The 27,354-nt window shown below is 44.1% G+C and overlaps 1 protein-coding gene across 1 annotated transcript in view; it reads right to left on the reverse strand.

The window, feature by feature from the left end:
* Positions 1–27,354, reverse strand: part of PPP1R12B (protein phosphatase 1 regulatory subunit 12B) — a 184,912-nt gene that overhangs the window by 144,794 nt on the left and 12,764 nt on the right. Inside the window, 1 exon segment of the mRNA XM_042461553.1 lies at positions 245–383. Within this exon segment, the coding sequence (XP_042317487.1) occupies positions 245–383 (139 nt within the window).

Raw genomic sequence — 27,354 nt, forward strand, 5'->3', positions numbered from 1 at the left:
TGCATTTTCTGCAATCACTTAACTGGGTGCATAATTTTATATGAGCAATTTCCCAATAATACCCTCTGAAATGAGTAAAAGTCAAATAGGCTACCTTTCATCTCATTTCTGGGAGAAAGACAGGCAGAAAGGCAGACCATATATGAATCTAATCAATCAACAGTTATATATACACAAATAATTAAATGTATATATTTATCTATATGTGCTTGTATTATTTCCAATATCCAGGTCATACTGAAACTCACTCACTCTGCTATGTTCAGATAGCCACAAGATGCAACCGCATGAAGTGGGGTCCAGCCCTCGTTATCCTGCTGATTTACATTGGCTCCATATTCTACCAGAAACTTTACCATGTCCAGGTTCTCATCTATACAGGCCTTAGAAGAAAGAAGGGAAGTGGGGAAGGAAGAGAGAGAGACAAGGATGTTAAAATTAGCAAACTACCATCATTTTCAATTTTAACAGCTGTAAATGATACCAGGAGCTTCACTCTCATATTGAGTCTGCCTGTCTTTCAACTCCCTTTGACATCTACATAAGATTTTACCTCCCCCTCTCATGAACTGGGGACTGAACAGATTGTAAAGTGATCTTTCGGTATTCATTTTAGGAATAGCATCAAATTCCACAGCACAAGACAAGGTTTGGAACGTGCTGTTCCAGGAAAGGTTCAATGAAAGAGAATGTGTCAGGACACTCAATGGAATGACATATGGTGAGAATCAAAACAGTGAATTCCAAGCATGAAATCCTGGGAAATTTTGACTCAAACACAAATCAGTACAGTTACACACTGGATATTTACCCTTGCATATGAAATCACAAAAGAAGTTGGGCTTTGAATGGAGAATTTACAAAGTGATTCATCTTTACCTATTTTCTAAAAACAAATCTTCTTATTTAACTGACTGAAAATAAACCCTAACTTATATTTAGTAGTTTCCCTACCTTAACTAGGCTTGCTACCCTGATAACTTTGGTTATAATAGATGAAACAAATTTCATTTGCCTTGGGCACATGAATACTTCGGAAACTGAGTATGTACCAACTTTTTTATTACGAGAAATTTTGTCTACAAAAATGAATACTGACACTATTCTAGACAACTTTGTGATAAGTCATTTCTGTTTGATGTATTTGGTCTGAGAGCAGAATTGTCCTAAAGGAAAACTCACTGCTAACGATTGCACATACAATCAGTGGGAAATTAAAAGTGAATATGAAAAATCAGAGCTGCTAGCCCTTTTTTACTCCTTACCTAGCTCTCTAAAAACGGTGGGAAGCTACCTAACAAAACGCTATGAAATTCATGGGGTTGCTGTAAGTAGGCAGGTGACTTCAAGGTGCGCACACACATATACCCAAGAGTATGGAAGAAGGTCAGCTTACATTGCAGTGGCTGCATCCGAACTGCAGAAATAATCCAATTTGACACCATTTTAACTGCCATGATTCTGTGCTATGGAATTCTGGGAACTGTAGTTTGTTGGGGCACCAGAGCTCTGACAGAGAAGGCTAGATATCTCACAAAACCATAGTTCCCAGAATTCTATAGCATTGAGCCATGACAGTTAGTGATATCAAACTGAATTATTTCTGCAGCACAGATACAGTCTGTGACTTATTTTTGTAAGATATATTATATTAAATGTTTATAGCACTATAATGGGCCCTTGGTATCCACTAGGGCAGCGGTTCCCAACCTGTGCTCTGTGGAACCCTTAGGGCTCTGCAAGTCAAAAAGGTTGGGAAACCCTGCACTAGTGTTGGTTCCAGGACCTCCTTGTGGATACCAAAATCCATGGATACCGAGGTCCCTTTGAACATAATGGCACAGTAAAATGGTGTCCCTTACATAAAATAGCAAAATCAAGGCTTGTTTTATGGAATTTCTATATCTATTTAAAGTATTTTCAAGTTGAGGATAAAGAATCTGTGGATACAGAGGGCCGACCGTAGTAGATTGGCTTGTTATCTTCAGATCAAACTGTTTACTGTTTAGATGTAATCAAACTGTTTACTGTTTATCACACACTTATATTCATGTTTAGTTAGTAGCTTCAGCCTATAATCTAGGTTGTTATTGCCATCAAGTTCACTTCAAATTATTGCGACCCTATGAGAAACCTCAAAACTACCCTATCATCAAGAGCCCTGCTCAGGTCTCACAGACGTTGACTGAATCTACTGTATCTGTAATGCAGTCTTCCGCTTTTCCTACTGCTTTTTGCCTTATCAAGCATTATTGTATTTTCTAGTGAGTCATGTCTTCTCATGATCTGTACAAAGAAGGACAGTCTCTGTTTAGTTATATAAATATTGACTGAGTATCCCTTATCTGGAATTCCAAAATCTGAAATATTCCAAAACCCAAAATTGTTCACATGGGTAGATGAGATAATGACAAACTTTGCTTTATGAACACAATTATTAAAAATATTAGGCATAAAATTACTTTCAGGCTATGTGTATAACATGTATATAAAACATAAACAAATTTCACGTTTACATTTGGGTCCCATCTCCAAGATATTCATTGTGTATATGCAAATATTCCAAAATTTGAAAAACTTCAAAATTCAAAACATTCTGGTCCAAGCATTTAAGATAAGGGAACACAACCTGTATCTTAATTAATTTTTTCAATTCCCCAAAGTTTTCTAATACATATCTAAATCTGGGTAGACTTGATTTAAAATATAATTCATGTATTTTCAAATTCATATACAGTATATTCTGAATAAAGCCAATTGATAAAACAATTACAACAGGGTGGTTTTCACTAAGTAGAATGTTTATTCAATTTAAGACATAATCCAAAAACTTTCAAAATACCACACATGTACACATTAATTGTACAGGTCTATGGCTATAATAAAGGTGAACTGAACATGCACACTAAATCTGTGAAGAAGTAAATTTCTGTTTCATACTCTTTACATATGCAAGGGTATTAAGCAAAATCACAGGCCCAGATGCTATAGCTGAATGTATATTAGAAAGTAAATCCCACAAAAGAATGCATGCTTACTCATAACAAAACAAGCACATCTCTTTGTGGGATTTTCTTAGGAGTATGCATGCACAAGACTGGACTGTAAATATCTTGAACATTCCATAATAAAGGGCTTGTCATCAAAAGACCAACTACCGGTAGCTAGCAGATCCAATATTTTTAATTCTCAAAGTGTACATACTACAGAGATCAGGTAGCGGGAATAAAATAAAAATAAAAAGATCATCCTGACAATTAAAGCACAACAGCTTTGCATTGTATATGCCAATCAGTATAGGAACATGCTGAGTTGTTAGATCCCACCTCCTGGATTCTAGCAGCATGTGAAGACTTATTAAGTAAAAAGCTCATATTCCACAAAAATATCAGGAGTCATGTTTTTCCTCATGATTATTTGCATTTTAGAAAAGTAGCCCTAAGCAATCCAGAGGGTATTTGACCATGATTCACTAGTATGAGAATGTGAACAAATCACGCTTGCAATAAATTTTGTGTTCAATTTATAGTTGAAGGCTTTCATGGCTGGCATCCATAGTTTTTTGTGGGTTTTTTGGGATAATTTTAACTGGAAAGAAGAAACGCTTAAAGTGAACAAAATTTGGCTACCAGTCCTGAAGAATAGCAAAATAAGGACTCAGCAAATGCAAATGGGAAACCATTCAGAGTCAGGGACTTTCCCAGCAGATAATTGATCACCAATTAGCAGACATTAATCCTCGTTCGCATTAGCCTCCCAGGCTGAGGCCAGCCATCAACACAGAACAATACACATGCAAATCACTCCTGCATTCCCAGGCTCACATGGTATATATCAGGGGTAGGCAACCTATGGCCCGCAGGCCGAATCCGGCCCAGCGAGGCCTTGGGACTGGCCCCAGCCCGGTCCTGCCGCCGGGGCCTTTGGCCTCTTGCGCGAGGGGGCAATTATCTATAGAAGCCTCAGAAACATGCATTTATATTAACATTTTTTAAAAAATCAACACATTTTTTCGTGTGTTCTCCATTTTTAAAAAGTGTCCTCCATTTGAAAATTTTGTCCTACATTTGTCCCGGTTTATTTATTTATTTAATTTTTTTTTTAAAATTTAATTATTTATTTTTTTCCTCCGGCTCCCCAGTTGTCTGAGGGACAGCAACCCGGCCCCCGGCTCAAAAAGGTTGCCTACCCCTGGTATATATACACCCAATTTTTCCAGCCAAAGCATTCTCTGAAGATGCCAGCCACAGATGCTGGCGAAACGTCAGAAAGAAACTCTGCTAGGACATGGTCACATAGCCCGAAAAACCCACAAAAAACTATTCATGTTCAATTGTTGTTGTTGTTGTTGTTAACTGCCCTCAAGCCGATCTCGACTCATGGTAACCCTATGGATGAGACATCTCCAAGACCCTCTGTCCTCCACTGCTCTGTTTGATTACTCCAACCCCATACCCGTGACTTCCTTAATAGAGTCCATCCATCTAGCATGTGGCCTTCCTCTCTTCTTACTTCCCTCCACCTTTCCCAGCATTATTGTCTTTTCCAATGATTGCTTCCTTCTCATGATGTGTCCAAAGTACAACAGCCTCAGTTTGGTCATCTTGGCTTCCAGGGAGGTTTCCGGGTTGATCTGCTCTAGGACCCATTTGTTTGTCCTTTTGACTGTCCATGGAATCCTCAGAACTCTTCTTCAGCACCACATCTCAAATTAATGAATATTCTTCCTATCTTGTTTTTTAACTATCCAGCTCTCACATCCATACATGGTAATAGGGAATACAATGGCTTGTATGATTCTAACTTTTGTGCTCAGTTGTATATCTTTGCATTTTAGAATCTTTTTCTAGTTCTTTCATAGCCACCCACCCATTCTTAATCTTCTTCTGATTTCCTGACTGGAGTCCCCATTTCTATTGATTCAGGTTTCAATCTTAAACAGATTATTTTTAAAATGTATATTGTAACTAAAATGTCAGGCCTTTTAAAAGAATGAATAAAAGATAACAGGTTTCATCCTAACAATGGTTTCTATCCCCTCATTACTGGTACAAAATCCTGCAAATGTTCCTTCCACACACACAGGGTCTAGGGACCCTCCTGAACAGCGCATAGGCCAGTGATGGTGAACCTTTTAGAGTCCGATTTCCCAAAGTGCAACCCAAAACCTACTTATTTATTGCAAAGTGCCATGTCCCTCTGGCTTTCTAGTAACAAACTCTGGCAAACTCTATGCTGGGGCGACAGCACATGTGTCCATAGAGAGGGCTCTGAGTGCCACCTCTGGCACGCGTGCCATAGGTTCGCCATCACTGGCATAGGCTATGGGACAGCAGTGGAAGGGAGAAACTGCAGAGATCAGATGGAACCATTTTGCTCCCCTTGCATATTGTTTGGATGCAAACCACATTTAAATTTCTTAAGGTAACTGATTTTTATTACTTCAATTGCATTTAAGTCATTTGTCTTCAAAATTTTATCAATTACTACACTAAAAAACAAACAAACAAACCCTGTTTTAGCCCATATTGTTCTAGAGAGTTTTATACTGTTTGGATTTCTGAGAGTCTGCAAACAATTCAATAGCTACAGATTTGTTGCTTAGTATTTAGTAACAGCTGGGAAAGTCAATATATTCCTATCTTCAAAGAATGCCAGTGAAAACAAAGGTAGGACAAATTATGTAGCTCAATACTCTTATATTTGATTTACAAGAGAGGTTTCATCTTCAACAAATTAATGTTTGCTTCAGAATGGATAAGTTGAGCAAAATGTGACCTGAAAGCCACATGGAGACTCCTAAGGCTTGTTTTGAGACATCAAGCACTCAAAAACAACCAACCAACCAACTCTAATAAAATTCCCACAGATTTTCCCAGGACAGGGTGACAAAGTGTGGTCTGCAAGGTTATTTTTGTGGCCACCAGAAGCCTCAAGAGGTCAAAGGTATTTTTTAAAGAAAATGTGTGCTCCATAAAGCTAAAATAAATATCTCTAGGGGGTATGAAAGGCATTTCCACCATGTTTGGAGCCCCCTGGCCCCCATAGGGGTCAAAATAAAATTCTGCAAAAAAGTTCCCCAAAAATGGTTTTGCCTCAAAATATCCTCTGGGGACACAGCCCAGGAAGGAACAAAATATGCCCCCATATCCCCTAAAAGGCTTTTGTGGGGGGCAAAGTGGTTTTCTTCTTTTGGCCTGAGCAGCTGTGTGTGTGTAATTTAGGTAAATTATCCATGTTACATGGTTTCTGTAGGTTTACTGTAAATATTATTACATTTGAAACCAATACAATGCACTTATTAGATATCATCATATAGTGTGATTCATGACATTTCTGCTGAAACAACTGAATTATAATGTACTCCCAATGTCTACAGCTACATATCCAAATGTATCTGTACCCAGAAAAACAGAATGTTGCTGTACAAAAGAAGTGAACTAAAAGTGAGATGTTCATAAATCTTCGTATCGCCATTTCTGTAAGATCACTGAAAAGTTCTCTTCCTGTTTCATAACTTTATCTGTTTACACTTTCATTTTCTTATGTTGTTTGTTGTTGGTGGTGATGATAATGTGTGACTTCAAGTCATTTCTGACTACACTAACCCTAAGGCAAACCTATCATGGGGTTTTGTTGGCATGAATTTTTCTGGAGGGAGTTGCCTTTGCCTCCCTCCGAAGCAGAGAGAGTGTTCCTTGCCCCAGCTCGTGGGTTTTCATGGGTGAGTGGGGATTTGAACTCTGGTCTCCAGAATCATAGTCAAACACTCAAACTACTACACCACACTGGCTGTCAGGCTGTGTAAAGCTTGCATATTTGCAAAATACACTTCAACAGCTGAAATTACACACTGCAAAACAAGTCTTCCCTTCTGAAGAGCTCTCTAATGGAGACTTGCATACATTTCCATGCTTTACCATACAAACATCTCAGAAACATGTGTCCTCAATTCATCTCCCTACAACAGGTCACGTGTCCAAATGTGTCACATGCATGATACAGCCTAGATCAGCTTTCCTGTTTTGTATGATGTGACACTTCTTCAGATACATTGTTGGAAATTATCATAAAAATCACAGAGTTGGAAGGGACCACAAGGGCCATCCAGTCCAACCCTCTGCCATGCAGGAACTCTCAATCAAAGCATACCCAACAGATGGTCATGCAGCCTCTGTTTAAAATCCTCCAAAGAAGGAGACTGCACCACACTCCGAGGGAGTGTGTTCCACTGTTGAACAGCCCTTACTGTCAGGAAGTTCCTCTTAATATTGAGGTGGAATCTCAACGCTTGTATAACTGTTTATAATTCATTACACAACACTTGGTTTGCCTATGGACATTATTTCCATGGCCACGTTTCAACATATATACCCAAACTACTCTAACTCATATCACAAAACAAATGGAACTATATTTTTTATACTATATTATAATCACTCATCAGCCAAAGGGGCTGCAGGATTCCCACAAATTGCTGGATTAATTTGGTTCTAAGAAAAGTTACGACATCCAAAAAATAAAAGGCCAAATTCCTTACTGCATTGGTCATTACAAGTCAATATCTCATTTGAATCCTAAGGAATGGAAACTGGAGGGAAGACAAACATCATAAATCCACACCTGTTCCTGCAATGAATCTACAGTATAGTAGCTTGATTTTCACTGGTAGTGAAGGATTTATAGAGTGGAGTTAAATGCTAGGCAGAACAGTAATCTTTCTATGATCTAAACCACACATTCTTAACCAGTACCACTCCAAGATGTTTCTGACTCCAGCTACTAGAAGCCCCAGTCAGCATGGAGGGTTGAACCTGAAGGGTTGAAGGCTGAGATTCTTCTTCTTGGCTTTACTTCAAGAATGAAGACTCAGGAAGGACTCGTCGTGCTTTCTACAAGCGTGTGGATGACGTTGTACATACCCTTCGAGCCTGTGCAATGGATTTTTCTGGTGGAGCACAGCGTGCACAGAATTGGCCTCACCCTTTAAACCAGAGGTTCGACTGCCAAGGCCTTGACAAGCATGGACAGTGGCAGCAAGGTCCTCGGGTCATAGGTTTGATTAGTTTCCTTCTCTTAGATGGTTGACCTTACAGGGTTAGATGAGCACCATCTGCTCGGGTTTGGGATTAGTTTTCCATCTCCTAGGATGGTTGCCATAAGACTAGATAGCCCATCCTGCCCTTTGGCGCTCTTGGTCAGACCCTTCAGTTGTGACCTGTCTGGCATGGGAGGCCCTGCTGGTGAGTATTATACCACCGCCAGCATAGCTCACAACTTCATTAGGGTACGCAAGCCTCTCCCACACACAGTCAGATCATAGCTGGAGGGGAATAGGAGGCCAGAAAATGACAGTTAAGGAGGGAGTAACCTCTTTCTTCAGGCTAGCCCTGATGGAGCTGGGCCTGCCAGATCACTCCCTCTCAGCCCGGAAGATGAAGGCTGAGAACCACTGCTCTAAAAGGATTTGTTTTTTAATGGTGGTATCTGAGCTTTTCAGGGAGTGATACATTATTAGACCTTCATTTACATACAAAAATTCTCATACGACACAGCACATTGTTTAACCAATATTTTACTGGTAGTCGAGCAGAACTAAACCAGAGACTGAATATTTACTAAATGTTTGAAAATGCATCAAAGTCAGGTCCAATACAAATTAACACTGATGTGCAGATGAACTGAAACTAAAGTGAAATATCAGATTCCTGTTGAATTACTTTCAATATACACATTAGATATGTACATACATATCCACTGAGCATTTGTCCAGCAATCTTGGATAATTTGAAAAATAAATTGACCACTTTTTTCTACGTGGAATAAAATATGTTATGTAAGGCTAATCAAGACTATTCTAATCATTGAGTTGCAGACAAAGAATTCTTTAATGTGGAGTCGAAGGCTTTCATGGCCGGCATCCATAGTTTTTTGTGGGGTTTACAGGCTATGTGGCCATGTTCTAGAAGAGTTTTCTTCCTGACGTTTCACCAGCATCTGTGGCTGACATCTTCAGAGAATGCTTGCCTGGAAAAGGGTTGGGTATATATATACTGTGTCACCCTGGGAAAGGAGGAGTGATTTGCATGTATATTGTTTTGTTGCTAATGGCAGGGCTCAGGGTGGGAGAATATGCAAAGGAGGATTAATGTGTCCTTGATTATTGCTCACTGTCTGCTGGGAAGCCCCTGACCCATTTCTCATTTGCATTTGCTGCATCTTCAGCTTGCTGTTTTTCAGGACTGGAAGCCAAATCTTGTTTACTTTCAGGGTTTCCTCTTTCCTGCTGAAATTGTCCAAGTGTTTCTGGATTTTTTTTAGTATAAGTCAGTTATTCTTTATCCACATTTTGGCTGGTTCCTTATGGGCCTCCATATTTTACCACCTTACTTTACTTGTGACACACAAGTAGATACTTAAAAGAGTACTGATTCACTGAAGATAAAAGATGTAAAGATAAAAGCAGAACTCATTGTCAAATGAATCAGCTTGCATAATATAAACAGAGTTTTTCATCCTAACTTTTTATCCTAAATTATATTATTTAATCTTTAAAAATGGCTTGCCTTTTCAGCAACTGGTGGAAGCATCAGACAAATCTGTTTCTTTTATCTTCTTACTTTTATTTTAGGAAACACTAATTCCCAAACCAGTTTAAAAAACACTGAACGGAAAATCTGCTAATTTTTAAATGTTACATTTTATTTTTTATGTCTATAAATGCAAGCATACTTTCAACTCCAATATTCTTTGAGCAATGTATTAGTTTTACGATGTTGGAACAATAAGTTAGCTTTAAGATAGGAAAAGTGTTATGTTTCCAAACAAATTCTATGGTGCTCAGCCTCATAATTTGTGGCATATTAAACTTGTGTCAATATCTCATTGCCATTATGAGACACTCAAAGTGATGGGGGGGGGGGTGGCAGGGAAATAGTCTAAGCAGTGATCATTATGCAAACTGGTGTCTGTACTACTCCAAAAACAGAAGGGGAGGTACAAAAAGACCCAATGAGCTATCCAAAACACATCCACACTTACTCTTCAGTACATCCACAATACATAGTTTTATTGATACACACATTTGTCTTGAGCTTTTTTCTAATATAAGGCAGAGATGTGAGAAAGTCTGCCCATACGTCAGTGAAGCCTATAATTTTTAAAAATTGGAAAAGCCCCCCTGGGGGATTTGATGGCCAGTGTGGTATAGTGGTTTGAACACTGGACTAGGACTCTGGAGGCCATGGTTCGAATCCCCATTGGCCACAGAAATTGAATGGGTGACCTTGGGCAAGTACACCCCTCAACCACAGATGATGGCAAATCCCCTCTTTTCTTCTTTTCTTGCCAAGAAAATTCATGAGAGGTTTGCTTTAGGGTCATCATAAGTAAGAAATGACTTGGAGCACACAACAACAACAAAGGTGGGTAAAACATGACTTGTGGCTAAAACTTCTGGCCAAATATTTACATTTGCCTGCACTCTCACCACTAATGTTTGTACAATCTAGCCTGTGAAGATGCGAAGAACTCAAAAGCTTGCACTTTTGTGGAATGCTATCATAATAAGCATCAAAATCTCATAGATCTAGTTTGCCTTACTTACTTCAGATGCATACTATCCACATCAGGGGTAGGCAACCTTTTGAGCCGGGGCGGGTTGCTGTCCCTCAGACAACTGGGGGACCGAAGCAGAGGGGGTGGCGTTCCATCCTCTGGGGGCGGCGTGGCCGGTGCAGCTTCCACCCTCCCAGGCCCTGACCTTCGACTCTTCCTTCGGCCGAAGGAAGGGCTTGGGCACCTGTCCCAGGCTTCCCTTCGGCTCTTCTCTTTGGCCGAAGGGGAGGGAGGCCCAAGGGAAGGGCTTGGGCACCCATCCCCGCCCTTCCCTTCGGCTCTTCCTTCGGCCGAAAGGGCTCCAAGGGGCCTTTCTTTGGCTGAAGGAAGGGCGTGGGCAGGCCGCTCCTGGGCTCCTCCACGGCCCTTGTAGCCCCAGGCCTCCCTCTCCGGAGGGAGGCCTGGGGCTGCATGGGCGAGAAGGAGCCTGTGGAAGCGGCCTGCCGCCTCCTGGGCTCCTCCATGGCCCTTGCAGCCCCAGGCCTCTCTCTCCGGAGGAGCTCCTACAGGCCCGCTTCGGCCCCTGGAGCCTTCTGAAGCCCTTCTGGAGGGCTCGGCGATCCGATGCAGTGCTCCTACAGGCCTGCTGCGGCCCCTGGAGCCCTCCTGGAGGGCTCCGGCGACCGCAGCGGGTCTCCTACAGGCCCGCTGTGGCCCCTTGAGCCCTCCTGGAGCCCTTCTGGAGGCTCCAGCGACCGCAGTGGTGCTCCTACAGGCCCGCTGCGACCCCTCGAGTCCTCCTGGAGGGCTTGGCGACCACAGCAGGGCTCCTACAGGCCCGCGGAAGGGCCGCTCACGGGCGCGGGGCCAAAGGCCCGTCACGCGAGAGGCCAAAGGCTCCGCATGAGAGGTCCTGCCGCCGATTGCCCCGCGCCAGCGCCAATTGGCAGCAGGACCAGGCTGGGGCTGGTCCCAAGGCCTCGGCGGGCCAGATCGGCCCGCGGCGGGGGGTTGCCGGCCCCTGACCCACATCCATTGCTCTGATCACATCACATCTTTAAATGAATACTTTTGTAAATTGGATTTCATTAGTAACTTTCAAAAACTAGTTGTGGTCCGTTTGCTGACAGGACTAACACAAAAAACATTGTGGAAGCTGTTTCCGTGGTTATTCACTACAAAGGTGTGCAAATCTCACAATGTTTGAGCAAGTTGTCACATGGACCATCTTATTTGAAGTATCAAGAGATAGGATGATGGCATAAGGAAAACTACAAAGTTGGAGTCATCGATGCATTCTATATTCACACACATATCTCCATGCCACCTGGAATAGCTCCCAAATCACTGCAAGTCAATATTTAACTCTGTTTCAGTCAAGAAAGAAGTGGCTTTGTTTTGTTTTGTTTTCAATATGACTGGCAAATGAACAGACACTCATCACATAAATGCCCCCACGCAAAGCGTTTGAGGGGGGGAGGAGTGCCGGTGGGAGCGTCTCCCTCTTTAAAAGCCGGCCCGCCGGCCCCCCACCGAGGACGCCAGCCCAGGACCAGCTGTGCGCGCCCCCACGCAAAGAGACTCTTGTCGCCCGGCGGCGTTTGAGGGGGGAGGATGAGCGGTGGGAGTGGCTCCCTCTTCAAAGCCGGCCCGCGGCCCCCCGACCGAGGACGCCAGCCCAGGACCAGCTGTGCGCGCCCCCACACACGACTCTGCCCCCTCGCGGCGTTTGAGGGAGGGAGGAGTGAGCCGGTGGGAGCGGCTCCCTCTTCAAAAGCCGGCCCGCCGGCCCCCCGACCGAGGCGCCAGCCCAGGACCAGCTGTGCGGCAAACGCACTTGTGCCCAAGGTTTTTTTTTTCCCCTTCTCGGGCGAAGTACTGGCGTTCCTTCCATAGGAGGAACAGGTTTCTATCAACTCGCCGAATTGTTATTTGGCTTGAGTAGAGGTTTTGTATCTGGGGTAATTGGATTAGTTTTATATTCTTTAGGAAAGACATCTTCTTGATTTTCTTTTGTTGCGGGGTTTTCTGGTTATTATTGGGTCTGGGGGTGGATATGGGATGTGGGAGGCAGCTGTGGGGTGGACGCATGTGCAATGGGAGCCCAGATTGAGGTTGTTGGTGCGGGGGAGGTATGGCGGTAGGAAAGTGGAATTTGTTCAAAATGGAAGGCGAGATGATGCGTGATACCAATCTCTCCTTCCTTCCACTCTCCTAACCAAAGAGGCCTGAAGGTCAGCCCAGTCGTACCACAACCCTGTCTTGCTCCTGTGCAACGCCAGGTCCATAAAAAATAAGACCCACACCATATACGATCTTATTCAGGATAACAAACTGCGACCTGGCTGTGCATTACTGAGACCTGGCTTGGGCCTGGAGTGAGGCAGTGTGGGCCCAGGCCCTTCCAGCGGATTCTCAGTTAAGGGCCGATCAGGTTAGGTGGGCGGGGGGGTGGGGGTGTCGCTTGGTCCATAAAAACCCCCTTTCCTTAACCAGGATCCCAGTCCGGAAAACAGATTACATCGAGTGTATTTACCTGTCCTGAAGGCCAAAGACAGTCTGGGGATTCTGTTGGTCTACCGGCCACCCCGGTGCGCTAACAGACTCCCTGGCCGAGTGAACAACTGGTCTCGGAACTGTGTTGGGTCCCCTAGGCTTCTTGTCCTGGGGGACCTCAACATCCTTTTGAGGCCAGTGATTGTCCAACAGGTGCGGCTCGGGAGTTCATGACTACCATGACAGCCATGGGCCTGTCCCAATTGGTCTCAGGGCCAACGCATTGTGCTGGTAATACTTCCGATGTGCTATTCAGTACGGACATGGAGGCTCCTGGGTAGAGATTTCTAATGTCTTTCCCTTGTCATGGACGGATCTTCTTGGTTGAGAGCTCGAATCAAGGCTTCTACCTTTAAACCCCCCCCCGGGGGTGGCGGACCTATTAGGTGGTCCACCCTCGAAGGCTGATGGAACCCATAAGGTTCCAAGAAACCCTAGAGGGTATACGACTGGCACTGACGGCGACTCCGTTGATGCCCTAACTAACATCTGGGATACTAATTTTCTAGGGCTATACACAGGATCGCCTCCCAGCGTCCTTTCTGGCCTGCTCCAATAAACACCCTGGTATATGGAAGATCTCAGGGAAGGAAGCGGGCTGCGCAATGACTAGAGCGTAACTGGCGAAGACATCAGTGCTTATCCGACAGGCACTCCTTCGCTCTCATTGAAGGCTTATGGAGTGGCATAGGTGCAGCGAAGAACTCATTCTATGCTGCACGTATTGCGTCCGCAGTCGCGTCCAGCCGAGCTGTGCAGGGTTGTGAGGGAGCTAACTCAGCTCCCCCCTCCCTGAGCCCTATCTTGGAACCATCTAAAGCTGCTGTGACGATTTTAAACAACTTCTTTGCGGATAAAATCTCTCGGATAAGGGCTGACTCGACGCCAGTATTCATGCAGATCCTGTAGGAGAGGTGTCCAAAGCGTCCGTGGCCCCTGTTAATACTGGATCAATTTGAGTTTGTTAGTACCGAGGAAGTGGACGAGATCCTTCGAATGTTAGGAAGAAGACTTGCTCCCTTGATCCCTGTCCCTCATGGCTGGCAGCTCAGGGGGGAGATGCAGTGTTACACTCTTGCATCTCTTATCAATACATCTCTAAGAGAGGGCCTGTTTCCATCCAATTGAAATTAGCAGTGGTTAAACCCCTGCTAAAGAAGCCCTCCTTAGACCCCTGCTCTCCATAATAATTATCAGCCCATCTCGCTGCTGCCTTTTTTGGGGAAGGTGATCGAGGGAGCAGTCGCTTTCCAGCTTCAATTGATCTTGGATGACCCCGATTTGCTGGACCATTTTAAAACCGGCTTCCAGGCGGGCTATGGAGTTGAGACTGCCATGGTCGCCTTAGTTGATGATCTCCGTCTGGGCATGGACAGGGGAACGGTGTCCCTGTTAGTGCTTTTGGACATCTCAGCGGCTTTCGATACCATTAACCATGGTATCCTTCTGGAACGCCTGGGAGAGTTGGGTATAGGGGGCACTGTTTGCAGTGGTTCCGTTCCTACCTCTCGGGCAGATTCCGATGGTGGAGCTGGGGGACTGTCGCTCCGATACGAGGCCTTACATCTGGTGTCCCTCAGGGAGCAATTTTGTCCCCTATGCTATTCAACATTTACATGAAAACCGCTGGGAGAGATCATCCGGAGACAAGGGCCGGTGTTATCAGTACGCTCTTTTGTGTCTCGATGATGCAGTAACTAAGGAGGCATTCTCTCTAGATGCTGCTTGGCGTCGGTAATGGGCTGGATGAGGGAGAACAAACTCAGTGTGATCCAGGGAAAACGGAAGTACTGGTGATAGGTTCCCGGTTCCGTGTGTGTGGGAGATCTGTCATCCGGTCCTGAACGGGGTCATGCTCCTTGGGACTCGGTGCGCAGCTTGGGAGTGTCCTTGATTCGTCACTCAACTGACTTCTTCAGGTGGATGCGACGGTCAGGAGGCTTGTTATCAGCGTCGGCTGTACGTCAGCTGCGTCCCTACTGGACCGTAGGGACCTTGAAACTGTTGTACATGCTTTGGTAACCTCTCGATTGGATTTCTGCAATGCGCTCTACATGGGGCAACCCTTGTACCAAACCCGGAAGCTGCAAATGGTACAGAACATGGCAGCTAGATTGGTCGCTGGTATTTCCAGGTCGGACCATATAACACCTATTTTAAAAGATCTACATTGGCTGCCTATTCGCTTCCGAGCTCAATACAAGGTGTTGGTTTTGACCTATAAAGCCCTAAATGGCTTGGGCCCAAGGTACTTGGAGGACCGCCTCTCCCCATATAATCCGCCCCGCACACTTAGAACATCTGGGACTAACTTGTTGGAGGTTCCTAGATCACATCTTGTGAGGACCTCACAGAGGGCTTTTGTCATCGTTGCCCCATTCTCTTGGAATAAGCTCCCCGTAGAGCTCTGCTCCACCGCCTCATTAGATTCTTTTAAAAAGAATTTAAAAACATACTTATTTCGGTTGGCCTTCCCACTTTAGTTAATTGTTTTTTCTCTGCCCCTTGTTTTCCTTCTTCTGACCCCGGACCATTGTGATTTGATTGTTCTTACCCTTGACATGTGTATTTTTCCTGAATCCTGTCCCCATTTTATGTAGTAATGTTTTAACTTTTATATTGTAATTGTTTTACTTTGTATTGTAATTGCTTTTAACTCTTGTAAGCTGCCTTGATCATTTTTTTGGAAAGGCAGGGTAAAAATAAAATTTATTATTATTATTATTAAGTGCTCTGACAGCAGAACACTGACAGGGTTAACTGTTTGGAAGCAGATACATGAGTTCAAAGAACAAGAAAATAAAACTCCCAAAAATAGCAGTGCAACTGTCACCACTAGTAATTGTCAGCACTGAAAGGTATGCCCTTGCCTCCAGGCCCCATGATCACAGCTCATCACTCAGGACATGCATCAAAAGTGACACTGCCAGAAAGCATTCACGTACACCTCTACATAGCAATAAAGAAGATAATGGTTGTCATTAATTCTATCAGTTATGCATCTCTGACTTTTCTTCAGGAGACAAGCCTGCCCTAAACATTTCCCAGACATCACTGCTGAACACCAGCATGGTCAGTGGCTAAGTCTCAACAATCTTGCACACATTCTTCCAACAGACTTCTCATTAGTCACTCTTTATTACTTCCCTTTGAGAATAGCAGGTTATTTATTACATCCATCAAATTTAAGTTTATTCCCACCTTATAAAAGTAATCACATATATGCCCACCCTCAGACAGAAAGATGGATTATAGATCTATCAGGTTTTATGACCTTGGATTAAAGCACTATGGGGAAAAGTAAAATCATTCCATAATTTTATGGCAGTATTCCCAACGGAACATTTACCTTAGGCTCAAACCTGATTATTTTCAGCTTTATCAGTACATAGTAGACAACTTGTTCAATACAGTGGGAATTTTCCCCACTCTAAATGTTTCCTTTGGTAAATTCAAACTTCACCCAAAGTACACAATCTGCAAAAATGAAAGACAGCATCCTCACATCTGGTCAGACTTGGCAGCTTTTGAAATACACTTTGATGTGTCAGAATTCCAAGATATAATTTTGCTTTCTCAATTATAGCCATTTTTATGCCAGCTACTCAAGAATTTGCCTCATTAAATTTATGATCAAAAATGAAGGAAGGCACCTAAGCAGTGTTGTTGCATTTGTCCCAGTTGCTGGGACTTGGCTCCAAATTCTTCCATCTTCTCAACTGTGTATACAATACTTGTAGATTTTTTAACAGTATTCTCTGAGAGCCACTTAGAACTGAAAACCAGCTCCTATCCCCTGTGCTGAGATCTCGATAACTTAAAAATTGCATTATAGTTCAATAGAGCTCAGAAACAGGTTTTGAGATTTATTTATATGAGACAGATGAATACTAGATCACCACATATTTGAAAGATAACATGGACATCTTAAGGATGCAACGCCTTTCTGTGCCCTACAACTAATATATTTTTCAGTAATATCGCAATCACACAAAGCCAGGAGTACTGTAAGAAATGGAGAAGCATTCCGTTTTCATGGGCGAATCTTCCTACATTACCATATGAAATCTTCCTGCATTACCATATGATAGCAATGCTAACTACTGTACGTCCCACCTAAAAAAAGAGAAACCCCTTCAGAAAATATCTAGATCCCCAGCAAAATGAACAATTTTCCCTAAGAAAAACTTTAATGTCTTCAAACCCTGAATGCCTGATCAGATATATAAAGCAATACTGCTTATGCTGTTTAGCAATAACATCAATAATGAACGGAATCATAAATATCCTCTATTTAATCTATGGCTAAAATCTTCTTGTGGCATTATGCTGTTACATTTCTTAATTGTAACAGCTGCTGCACTTTTTCTGAGCATGCATACGGAGATATCCACATCTAGAGATATCTAATTCTGAAGCCATGTTAAGAAAACTGATGTTTCCTCAGGGAAAATGACATGGGGGAGGGGGGGACAAATGTGGAGGGGGGGTATTAACCTTCTTTATAGATTGAACATTACTTAAAAAGAATTATAATTTGGTTTGGCATAAAATGATCAAGTGATAATATTAATTATCAATTAAAACTATAGATGACGATGATAATAATGGAGGATGATGGTGATATTTACTTATATGTTGACTCTTTCCCTGTTTGGGACTCAAGGCAGCTTACACAGTTTTTAATTCACAAAACACAGAAAAAGTGATTAAACTATCAAAAAAGGTTAAAACCAGTGAAAAACAGACCACAAAAAAGCCCACAAAATAGCACAAGAAAGTAAGATAGAAAATTCAGCACAATATATAGGCCTAAACCACCTAAATTATCTGTTTATTCAGGCAATAATTACAAATTTAGCATACTTTTTAATTCTTTTTTAAAAAATTGTTATAAATGGAGCTAGCATTCTGAACTGTAAAGAATTTCTTTGGTTTTTTGAGTTTATGAGGTATAGACAAAAACAATTTTAAAAAGAGAAGAAACCATCAACATTAGTAAAACAAGGAGAATTATTTTGTTTCTTGTCCTCCATAATGTCATGAAGACATAAAAGCACCACACCCACCAAAAAACAAACAAACAAACAAACAACCCTGGGAAAATGAAATAACAAGAACTTAATGACTAGATATTGTAGGCAGTCTTATGAAAGTGTTTTCCTATTACACAGTTCTTAGAAATAATTTTATTTTTTTATTTTTATTTATTAGAGTACTTATACCCCGCCCTTCAGCCCTAAAGGCTATCAGAGCGGCTTACAATTATTATTTTTAATTAGACGGTTCCCTGACCTCAAGCTTACAATCTAAAAAGATACGACACAAAAGGAGAAGGGAATGGTAGTGGAAAAGGGGATCAGGTCCAGCAGTTCTTCTTTCCCTCTGAGGCAAGGACCAAGGTAGATGGACTGGAGGGAGGGCTCTTCTTCTTAGTTCATGCCAGGCCTGATAGAGCTGGCAGGTCTCACTCTCCCTCTGATGATGTAGATGGCAAAGGGAGGCCTCATCTGCTTACTCTATTCTATTTTGAGGCCACAGATAGATGTTCATCTTGTCTTAAACTTTTTTAAAAAAAAAAATCATTATCCAATTATTTTTTAAAAATCCAATCTCCTTCCTCTCCCCTAAAAAAATAGGAAAGTGGGGAGGGGGATTTCACCAAATCTTTCCATTTTGTTTCCCTCCAAGTCTTCACATCTCTATGCAAAATCTTTATAAGCAAGCAGTCCTTTGTTGGCACAATGACTAGAATAGTCTTCACTGGATTCTCAGGAACAGTCTGCCCCCCTCCAAACTTGCCTCAATCCCAGACATTTACACTGGTGGAGCATAATGCTTTGGTGGCACCAAACAGGAGTCTAGCCTTACTAGTGGCAAAAGTCAAGGAGAAATATTATACATAGTCGCTTCAGCTGGTGTCATTCTAACAGTAATTTCACCTGCCCACACAAAATTAAGACCTAAATCCACCTGTTAGTCCCAATAAATTAATGGAATTTATATAAATGTTGGTTCAATGTATCTACTGCAGTTGCATCTAACAGCTGGATGCAGGCTTCATATTTCACACTGACTGCAAAGACAGAAAATGATACCCTCACTGATCTAGCATCTTACCAGCAGCTTATACAAGTGCCTTATTCCAGCAGTGAGCTCCTCATTACATATTTTCCCCAAATGTGTACTGTGGAATCATTTATACTATTTGCCGCTACTGTATCCTTTAATCTTCTAGCCCTGTTGCTGAGCCAAGCCAATACAACTGCTGAATAACATTCTCCTCAACTGACAATGGCCTCTGCAGTTGCTGACCACTTGCGGTGCAAGAAATCAGCAGAACACAATTTGTTTTATTTCCAGATACATGCTTTCAAGATAAAATGTTAGCCTAAACCAGAATTTTTAAACACTATGAGCTGCTTTAACAAATAACCATAACACATGGAATAATTGTTCAGTTGAAAACTCAGGTGGAAAGAACAAGCTGTAACACAGCAGCAGGAAAGGGTCGCAGCATTAGGAAGATTGAGAACCGCTGTTCTAGATGATCATCATGTAGGGTTGGGAAGCAAACTTGTAAAGTTACGAGAAACCAGTGAAAAACCCACCAGTCAATCATCTGGCTTTCTTATTTAGCATTTTATTGTTTTCTGCCTCAACCAGTCACCCCACCTTTTACTGGCTTCATAGCATGGGCTGCCTGATAACATTTATATTGAAGGACATTTTTTTAAAAAATTAAAAAAATAAACATGCTTCTTCAAACGTTGTTCTTCTACAGAAGCTAGCCAACCTTCACTATAACCAAACACATGTCCTTATTTTTCTTCACACATTCCACCTCTACAGGAAGTGCAGTATTTCCAGTGTTCTGCTACTTCAGAAATTAGCAATCATTAACCTTTCTTAAGATATGAACACCTTAGAGCAGCCTTTCTCAACCTTTTCACCCTTGAAAAATTATTTCAAGCAACCACTCCATAACCCTTCAGGTCTCAGGGAACCCCTGCATACAAATTATTATATCTATAGTTTTTAAAATGTTTAATCATGACCCTCTCACAGCCACAGGAGTTTACCGCATACCATGCAGCTGCAGACAAGTCTACATAGGGACCACCAAACGCAGTGTCCAAACACGAATCAAGGAACACGAGAGACACTACAGACTAGGTCATCCAGAAAAATCAGCAGTAGCAGAACACATTACAAACCACCCTGGGCACAAAATACTGTTTGAAAACACTGAAATTCTGGACCATGCCAACAACTATCAGGTCAGAATGCATAGGGAAGCCATTGAAATCCACAAACACTTGGACAACTTCAACAGGAAAGAAGAAACCCTCAAAGTAAATAAAGTTTGGCTACCAGTCCTGAAGGACACCAAAACCAGGATTCAGCAAATGCAAATGAGAAACCACTCAGGGTCAGAGGCTTTCCCAGCAAACAATGATCACCAGTTAGCAGACACTAATCCTCTTTTACATATCCTCCTACCCTGAGGAAGCCATCAATAACAGAACAATACACAGATTAACATGGGAATCACTCCTCCTCACCCAGGGTCACACAGTGTGTGTGTGTGTGTGTGTATACACACATATATATATATACCCACTCTCTTCCAGGTTAGCATTCTCTGAAGATGCCAGCCACAGATGCTGGAGAAACGTCAGGAAGAAACTCTTATAGAACATGGCCACATAGCCCGAAAAACCCACAAAAATCTATGGATGCTGGCCATGAAAGCCTTTGACTTCGCATTAAAAATGCCTTGGCTTGCCGCTAAAAAGCGAGCAGGGAGGGGGCCAGCCTAGCCTCCCATGGAAGGTTGTTAGATAGAGAAATATGTTTACCTTCTTAAAGAGAGATGACTTCATACAGATTGTTACCTAAAAGTTGTAAGACTTCAATTATGAACTTTTGCATACTAAGTCAGTTGAACAATAGACTCTTCAAGACTGAAGCCAGTCTATTAGAAAATATGACTTGTAAGTTCCTTTCATTTGCTGAGAGGCTTGAAATAGATGAGAATAGACACCTCTGTCAATCATAATGCAGCACTGGTTAGTATCTTACAAGCACTGTGCACATTTACTCAGAACCAAGTTCCATTGTGTTACTATCAGACACATCTGATAGACATAGGAATATAAGTGTGGGAACAACAATTACAGTCTGAACTGTTTGTGTTTTTCTGGGCCCATTACAAAAACAAACAAAAAAAAAACAACAAGGTATGGTCACTTTCCCATCCATATTTTCCTTTAAAAAAAAATTCTAACCTGAAGATTTACAGATTTGCCTGGAATCAGCAAAAGCTGTGGACATCATCCGTTAGCGTTTTGTTCATTTGTTAAGAGGATCCTGACTACTATCATCACTAAGAAGGATGTTTAATTAAATAAGTTGCACTAAGAAATTACTTCTAACTACTCCTCTTTTCATCATGCTATTCAGCACAAACCAGGCCTTTAGTTTTTCATTTAGTGATCTTGTTTACTGTGCAAAGGTAAGCCAGTTACCATTCTTGGTCCTTGCCATCTGTTCTTTGCTATGCGTTTGTTTTTTGATGTGTGTCATTCCTGAGGCTCCAACCCTCATTGCTTTTTAAGTATATAGGCCGGAGGAGAGTAACGAGACCATTTGAACTTTAAAGCTGACATTTACGATTGACTTGAGGAGTCCATATTGGTTATTGTACTGTTCTCTGCTGACTCATGCCTACTCGTTGCACCTGTTATAGAGAAGACTAAGGTTTAAGTTTAGGCTATAAATTAATGAAATTACATTCATTTGGACTTGCTAACAAATAGTGGCATGCAAGCAATATTTTTAATACAAGCCTCATAGATTTGGGGAGTTAAAAAAAGTTTACTGAGTAAGAAGAAATGCTAGAGGGAAAATGCATATCTTCATGATTTGGAGGTCTGGAGATTCTGCACGAGTCAGTGGGATGAAACAGGAATGAGGCAGGGTTGTTTCATGCATTGCTTCCTTCCCAGCCCTGAATACTATGCACTTGCTATTTCTGGAGGGTCACCAAGCCTCCAAAGAAGCTTTTTAAGGGAAAAGAAAAAAATCAGCAAAAATGACCTCCCTTTCAGTGGACTGTTCAATGAGCAAACACCAGTGAGAACCAGTACACTATGGATCTAAATCAATTTGAGAGTCCTGGAGAACAGGAGAGTGCCAGCCGACTGGAGGAAGGCAAACGTTGTCCCATCTTCAAAAAGGGAAAGAGAGGATCCCAACAAATTATCGTCCAGTTAGTCTGACTCGTATCCAGGAAAGTCTACAGCAGATAATTAAACAAAGACTCTGTGAACATCTAGAAAGCAATGCCATAATCACAAAAGTCAACACGGGTTTCAGAGAAAGAAGTCATGCCAGACAAACCTGATCTCGTTTTTGAAAAATTACCAACTTGTTAGATGAAAGAATGCTGTGGATTAGTATCTATCTGATTTCAGTAAGGCCTTTGACCAAAGTTCCCATGATATTCTTGCAAACAAGCTTGTAAAATGTGGGCTAGACAAGGCAACTGTTACATGGATTTGTAATTGGTTGACCGGACGAAGCCAAAGAGTGCTCAACAATGGCTCTTTTTCATCCTGGAGAGAAGTGACCAGTGGGTCCCACAGGGCTCGTCCTGGGCCCAGTGCTATTAAACATCTTTATCAATGATCTGGAGACAGAATTGGGAGCATATTATCAAAATTGCAGATGATACCAAATAGGGGGAATAGCTATACCTCAGAGGAGGATCAAGAATCAAAATGACCTGAACAGACTAGAAAAAACTGGCCATGCTAACAAAATGAAATTCAACAGGGAGAAATGTAAGGTACTGACTTAGGGCAGAAAAATGAAAAGCACAGATAGGATGGAGGACACCTGGCTGAATGAAACTATGTGGAAAGGGGTACTAGGAGTCCAAGTAGACCATAGTTGAACCTGAGTCAACAGTGCGATGCGGCAGTAACAAGGCCAATGCAATTTAGGCTGCATCAATAAAGTATACGTGTCTAGATCAGGGGTCGGCAACCTCCGGCCCCCCCGGGCCGGATGCGGCCCGTGGAGGCCTGCCGCCTGGCCCCAGGTGCTGTTGCCGCTGCCACCGCCGCGCGCCCGTAACGCTCTTCGCGCTCTGGGCGCCGCCATTTTGGGCAAAAAATGCGGCGCCCATAGCGGCTCTGGGGCATATAGGTGCCGCCATTTTTTCGCCCAAAATGGAGGCGAAATCTCGCGCGACCTCAGGAAGGTCGCGCGAGACTTCGCCGCCTTTGCCGCCCAAAATGGCGGCGCAGAGCGGCGAAAAAGCCGCAATGGGCAGCTGCGGCGGCAGCGGCGGGGGCCTTTAGGAGGCCCCCTGCCGTCCCTGGGCCGTCCAGGAGGGCTCCGAGGGCGGCAGGGGGCCTCTGGGGGCCCGCTGCCGCCCCTGGGCCCTCCAGGAGCGCTCAAGGCGGCAGGGGGCCTCCTGGGGACCCGCTGCCGCCCTGGGGCCCTCCAGGAGGCTCCGAGGCAGCAGGAGGCCTTGGGGGGCCCGCTTCCACCCTGGGGCCCACCAGGAGCACTCTGGGGCGGCAGGGGCCTCTGGGGGCCCTTTGCCACCCTGGGCCCTCTAGGAGGGCCCGAGGGCGGCCAGGGGGCCTCCTGGGGGCCTTTGCCATCCCTGGCCCCCCAGGAGGGCTCCGAGGGCGGCAGGGCGGCTATGAGGGGCCCTTTGCGCCCCTGGGGCCCTCTAGGAGGGCTACGAGGCGGCAGGGGCCTCCTGGGGGCCTTTGCCATCCCTGGGGCCCTCCAGGAGGGCTCCGAGGCGGGCGGAGGCCTCTGGGGGGCCCGCTGCTGTCCCTGGGGCCCACCAGAAGCGCTTGAGGGCGGCAGGGGCCTCCTGGGGCCTGATGCCGCCCCTGGGCCCTCCAGGAGGGCTCCGAGGGCGGCAGGAGGCCTCTGGGGGGCCCGCTGCCATCCCTGGGGCCCCACCGGGAGGGCTCTGAGGGGCGGCAGGGGGCCTCCGGCGGGCCCTTTTGCCATGCCTGGGGCCCTGCAGGAGGTACCCGAGGTGGCAGGAGCCTCTGGGTGGGCCAGCTGCCGTCCCTGGGCCCTCCAAGGAGGGCTCCGAGGGGGCAGGAGCCTTTGGGGGACCCGCTGCGCCCCTGGTGGGGCCAACAAGAGCGCTCGAGGGCGGCAGGGGGCCTCTCTGGGGGCCTGCTTGCCGCCCCTGGGGCCCTCCAGGAGGGTGCTCGAGGGGTGGTAGGGGGGCCTCGGGGGGCCCTTTGCCGTCCCTGGGGCCTCCGAGGGCTCCGAGGGCGGCAGGAGGCCTCTGGGGGGCCCTTTGCATCCCTGGGGCCCTCCAGGAGGCTCCGACGGCGGCGGGGCATCGTGAGGCCCGTGCCGTCGCTGGGCCTCCAGGGGGCCCTCCAGCGCTGGCAGCCCCCACCAGCTTTTTTGCTGGTCTCTGACGGGGCCTGGGGCCCCGTCAGGGGCCAGCAAAGATGGGGAGGCCTGGCCCCCAGAGGGTGGAAGCTCCGCCCCTGGCACATGGCCCCGCCCGGAGGGTGGACGCTCACCCCCACACGTGGCCCCGCCCCCAGAAAGTTGCTGAAGCTCCACCCCCTGGTTCGGCCCCCCAGTCGCCTGAGGGACACAACCCGGCCCCCGGCTCAAAAAGGTTGCCCTACCCCTGGTCTGATCAGGGAAGTCATAGTTGCCACTCTGTTCTGCTTGGTCAGGCCCCACCTGGAATTGTCCAGTTCTGGGCACCACAATTCACAAAGGACATTGAGAAACTGGTGTGTGTCCAAAGGAGGGCAACTAAAATGGTGAAAGGTCTGGAAACCATGCCCTATGAGGAACGACTCAGGGAGCTGGGGATGTTTAGCCTGGATAAGAGAAGGTTAAGAGGTAATATGATAGCCCTGTTCAAATATTTAAAGGGATGTCATATTGAGGAGGGAGCAAGCTTGTTTTCTGCTGCTCCAGAGTCTAGGACCTGGAGCAATGGATGCAAACTACAGGAAAAAAGATTCCACCTCAACATCAGGAGGAACTTCCTGACAGTAAGGGCTGTTCGACAGTGGAACACACTTCCTCAGAGTGTAGTGGAGTCTCCTTCCTTGGAGGTCTTCAAGTAAAGGCTGGATGGCCATCTGTCGGGGATGCTTTGATTGTGATTTCCTGCATGGCAGGGGGTTGGACTGGATGGCCCTTGTGGTCTCTTCCAACTCTATGATTCTATGAATCCTTTTGAAACCATAAGGTTCAGAATTCAAGATATTATGGCCTGTTCCGGACTGCCAAAATAAAGCTGCTTCGGGTCTCTTTGGAGGTATGCTGTTTAAATGATGCATGCACCCTAAGAATCCGGAAGCTGCACCAAAGCTGCGCTCCAGTACTTAGGAATGGAGTGTGGCTTTGGCGCGACCTCCGGACTCTTAGGACCCATGCATCATTTAAATAGCATACCTCCAAAGAGACCCAAAGCAGCTTTATTTTGGCAGTCTGTAACAGGCCTATATTACATAATTTAGTTAAGGAAATTATATTAGATCAATAACAAGAGCTTCAGAAAAGTTACTTCTTTGAACTAGAACTCCAGCATTCTCCAGCAAGCAAGGCCCAAGGACTTATCTTCAAAGTATAGCACCCTTTCTAAGCAGCTCAGACTGTATTACATAGAGCTGTTTTGATATTAAGCTAGCTCCTTGCCTTGTATATGTAATTCACCATTCTGGAAGAACGGAACGTGCAATGGACTCAACATCTAATGGTAAAAGGATCTTGATGTCAGAATGCAAGTTAGTTGGATTTGGTGTATTTCAAGTGAACAATCAGTGTGTCCTCTAATGTGATGAAATTAATAGGTGATGCCCTCATGCAACTATGCAAACAATAGAAACTCCACATGAATGCTAATTCCTTCCTGACTTATAGGTCACACCCTAATCAATTAGTCAATCCAAAGCTTTGGTGGGAAACATAGTCCAATCCTGAAGCATCCTCATGTCTAGATCTATAAAATACAATTAGCACAACATATACCACATAGTTTATTTTATTCTGGTAACTTCTATTGTCTTGTCCGTTAGAAGAATGGCTTTTATTAATTAGCCAGCCCAAATTCAATTTCAAAAGCTAGGAGTCTAATGGAAGTCATGCCATGGCTTCTTCTTTTAGCCCCAACTTGAACACACCCAAACTGTCTCTTTTGTGTTCATTGTCTGTACCCTATAATACCCCTTTGAATACATTCTTTTTTAAGACACTTCATGGAAATTCAGCCAACTGCCTGGGAGACTGAAAGGAACTCTATTCCATGCTGATATTTGGATCCAGATTTACATGTGAGCTAGAGGTTCCCCACCAGTCATTCACATAATGACCCCTCCAGCAACCTGAAAATGAGGTACAGTGGATCAGGGGGCCTTATGGAATGAAATGAATTGTGATGTGGGGATGAGGTGAGATTCTTCTGAGCAAAAACCAAACCATAAGTAGTAAGCAGATCCTGGATCCAATCCTGATCACCTAACTATAGTTCCAATGTTACAGATGTTTGAGTCTTGAGAGACCACAGAAACTCATGCTGTGTACTAAGATTAAGTGGTGTGACAGTGAAGAATTGCTTGCTTGATGCTGTTTCACTATTTTCTTCAGGTTAGTCATAGTTTAAGGAAAGGTTTTTCACTGCATTTCATTCCAAATTCTATTTTTGCAACTGAATTCCACACTGGGCACAGCTCAAGGCTTCCCAACAACATCTTAGCTTGCTGTCAGTCCTTCATCTCCTATATAAGCACCGGTCTCCTTGGGATAAAAGACTGTTGTGCACACTGTGGACTCTTTTTCCATCCAGAATGAGGGTATTAGCATTTTCCATTTAGAAAACCTAGAGTGAATTACAAACTGATTACAATCAACCAAAAAGTAGAGCACTCTGCCTTACTCTTTGAAACCCCATTCAATTACTCCTCTCCTTAGTATCACTTGTAACCTACCCCTTCTGTCATACATTGGGGCCAACCTGATGTCATTCAAACTTGAGTTCTTTCACTGCACTTAGGCCTCTAAATAACATCTTGACATTTTTCAAGCAGCCTAACCCATACTTGCAAAACCATAACTCCCTACCTCCATTTTCTTTGTTTCTTTTGCTCTGTCACTTATTTTAGTCACCCTAAGGGAAGAGTCTACTGCTTTGGGGAATAGTTCTACTAATTAATTATTTTTCTC

This window comes from Sceloporus undulatus, chromosome 4, assembly GCF_019175285.1.
Source record: "Sceloporus undulatus isolate JIND9_A2432 ecotype Alabama chromosome 4, SceUnd_v1.1, whole genome shotgun sequence".
Taxonomy (NCBI): domain Eukaryota; kingdom Metazoa; phylum Chordata; class Lepidosauria; order Squamata; family Phrynosomatidae; genus Sceloporus; species Sceloporus undulatus.